General features: G+C 52.3%; 2 protein-coding genes across 2 annotated transcripts; one reads left to right on the top strand and one right to left on the bottom strand.

Moving 5' to 3' along the window:
• Window positions 1-8: 8 nt before the first annotated feature.
• STEHIDRAFT_164111 (uncharacterized protein) lies at window positions 9-467 on the bottom strand (the record flags this gene model as incomplete). Its single annotated transcript, XM_007311840.1, has 1 exon — window positions 9-467. A coding segment is annotated over one exon (459 nt), but the record flags the coding sequence as incomplete, so codon positions are not given.
• An 86-nt stretch (window positions 468-553) lies between these two features.
• Window positions 554-1,829, top strand: STEHIDRAFT_164110 (uncharacterized protein; the record flags this gene model as incomplete). The annotated part of the gene is made up of 4 exons (XM_007311839.1): window positions 554-954; window positions 1,093-1,313; window positions 1,423-1,599; window positions 1,663-1,829. The coding sequence occupies 4 exons, from the start codon at window positions 554-556 to the stop codon at window positions 1,827-1,829; spliced, it is 966 nt and encodes a 321-aa protein (XP_007311901.1).
• Between the last annotated feature and the right edge of the window lie 206 nt (window positions 1,830-2,035).

The raw sequence follows: 2,035 nt of genomic DNA, 5'->3' as shown, positions 1-2,035 counted from the left end.
AAAGGAACGGCCTTAGAGGCCTTAAGAGCCGGGCCGGAGGAATTGGGAGCGTGGGTGGGCCGGGCCGAAGGCGGCTGGGCCACACGCGGCCGGGGTGTGGTGGGGGCTGGGGCAGAGGTAGCCTCCCGCTGCTGCATTTCGGCGACAGTGTCAGCGATGTATTTGAGGAAGTCGGGCTCCCGGTGGAGGCTAATGTTCTCCTTGGGGGTGGTGTCGATACCTCTGGTCAGCTGGTAGAGGGTATAAATGCGGTGGTAGAAAGGTAGGAGGCCGAATGTCCCTTCTCGGAATGAGGGGTAGCGCGAGATGTCCCGGATGTTGAGATTCTCGAGCTTGTCGAGTGCAAGAGACACAGAGGCTAGTGCCTCTCTATAAGCCATGCGGTCGATGTTTGGGGTACCTTGTAGATCTGGAGGAAGTGGAGGGGGACGGGGAGTGGCGGAAGCGTGGGAAGAAGCCGATGACATGATGGTTGCGGACAAGGTGCGTTGGCCTGGCATTCTCAAAGGCTGTTGAGACTCGTCTCCTTCCTCACAATTCCATCCCGCTAAGCATGTCTTTGACAGTCGACCTACCACCAAACACCCAACGTCTACGGCGGTCTCTTCAACTCCCTCGCTACAAAAACAGGGATAACCGTGACGACAATACTATCTCAATCCAATGTGACCACTCGATACACTCTGATGATCTCTACCACATCTTCGAGGGCTCTATGCTTTCTGGCGCAGCATCACCAGTTAGGCTTGTCTGTAAGCTTAGTTACACCAATGAAGGCATGGATCGTCTTGCACAGGAGGATTCTATCTACCGTGCCCTGAAGAGCCTTCAGGGTAAGGTCGTACCACAGTCTTACGGTTATTTCGAAGATCTCAAGGTTGCGGGGTGTCTCGTTCTCGAGCACGCGGGAGAACCGTTGCAGCGCCCGTTTGAGTATATACCGCGCGAGCTTAAGTGGGTTCTCTTTCACTTTTGTTCACTGCATTTTGCAGGCTCCCCTTCCAACCTCTGTGCCGGTATTCACCTCTATTCTATCCCGAATTCTGAATTACTTTTCCGAGCCTCAGTGTACTAACCTTTGTTGCCGTATAGGATCAAGGTCATGGATGCATTCAATCAGATTCACAAGGCCGGAGTCATCCATGGCGATGTCGCTGAGCGAAATGTTCTCGTTGACAAGGAAGGTCGGGTTTCCGTGATCGACTTCGAAGAGGCCTTGAAGTTAGAATGCGATCGAGCCCGTCCAATACCGGGCTTAGGAGATTTTGGACCAGACAAAGACGACTTCAATTGCGATGAGTTGTGGGAGCTGGGTTGGGCGATGTGAATGTGGAAGCCATGTATGCACTGCACCCCTCTCTTCTCAACGTGTTCTCGTGACTTACTCTTATCTCCTGTGCCATACTTGGGACCTCGAAACAGCGACGATCGGGCTCTACGGGCTAAAAACCCCCCTCGAGGCCTTCAACGACCCTCAAAAACTTATCGCTCAGCGTCCTCCATACTATAGCGCACGCCGAGCAGAGAGGGAAGCCTACAATATGCTCATGAGTTACCTGCAAGAATGGATACCGGAAGCTTATGCGCAGATACCTCAGGGTACGTTCTTCAGCAATTATCATGCATGCTGTCGCGACTAAGCAGGTCAGCGTATCTTCACAGATGGTCACCGTCATTGGCCGGCTATCAGCATCGAGGATCGAGAGGTGGATGAGGACCTTGACATTGACGTGGACAGCAGCTCCAGCAGCTCCAGCGACTCTGAGGATAGTGGTCCGATTGAGCCGCCTCGCCCATCTTCTCCCTCACAGAACTCGCCTTCGTCGTGATGTACGCAGATGGTTCATGGCATTTTATATACTCGTGTACATTTAATCGGATCCATCTGTCTCGTGTTTGTATCGTTCAATTATTGTTCGTGGATTCCTTGGTTTACGATTCTGTTGCATCTTTCCTTCTTCGATGAACAAATACACCGTATTTTAGTCTTTAGAGCTTGTGTTCAAATCGAGACTACCATCTGACGCTCCAGCCG

The sequence above is a fragment of the Stereum hirsutum genome (genome assembly GCF_000264905.1).
Source record: "Stereum hirsutum FP-91666 SS1 unplaced genomic scaffold STEHIscaffold_78, whole genome shotgun sequence".
NCBI lineage: Eukaryota > Fungi > Basidiomycota > Agaricomycetes > Russulales > Stereaceae > Stereum > Stereum hirsutum.
This window is presented reverse-complemented; position numbering and strand designations above follow the sequence as displayed.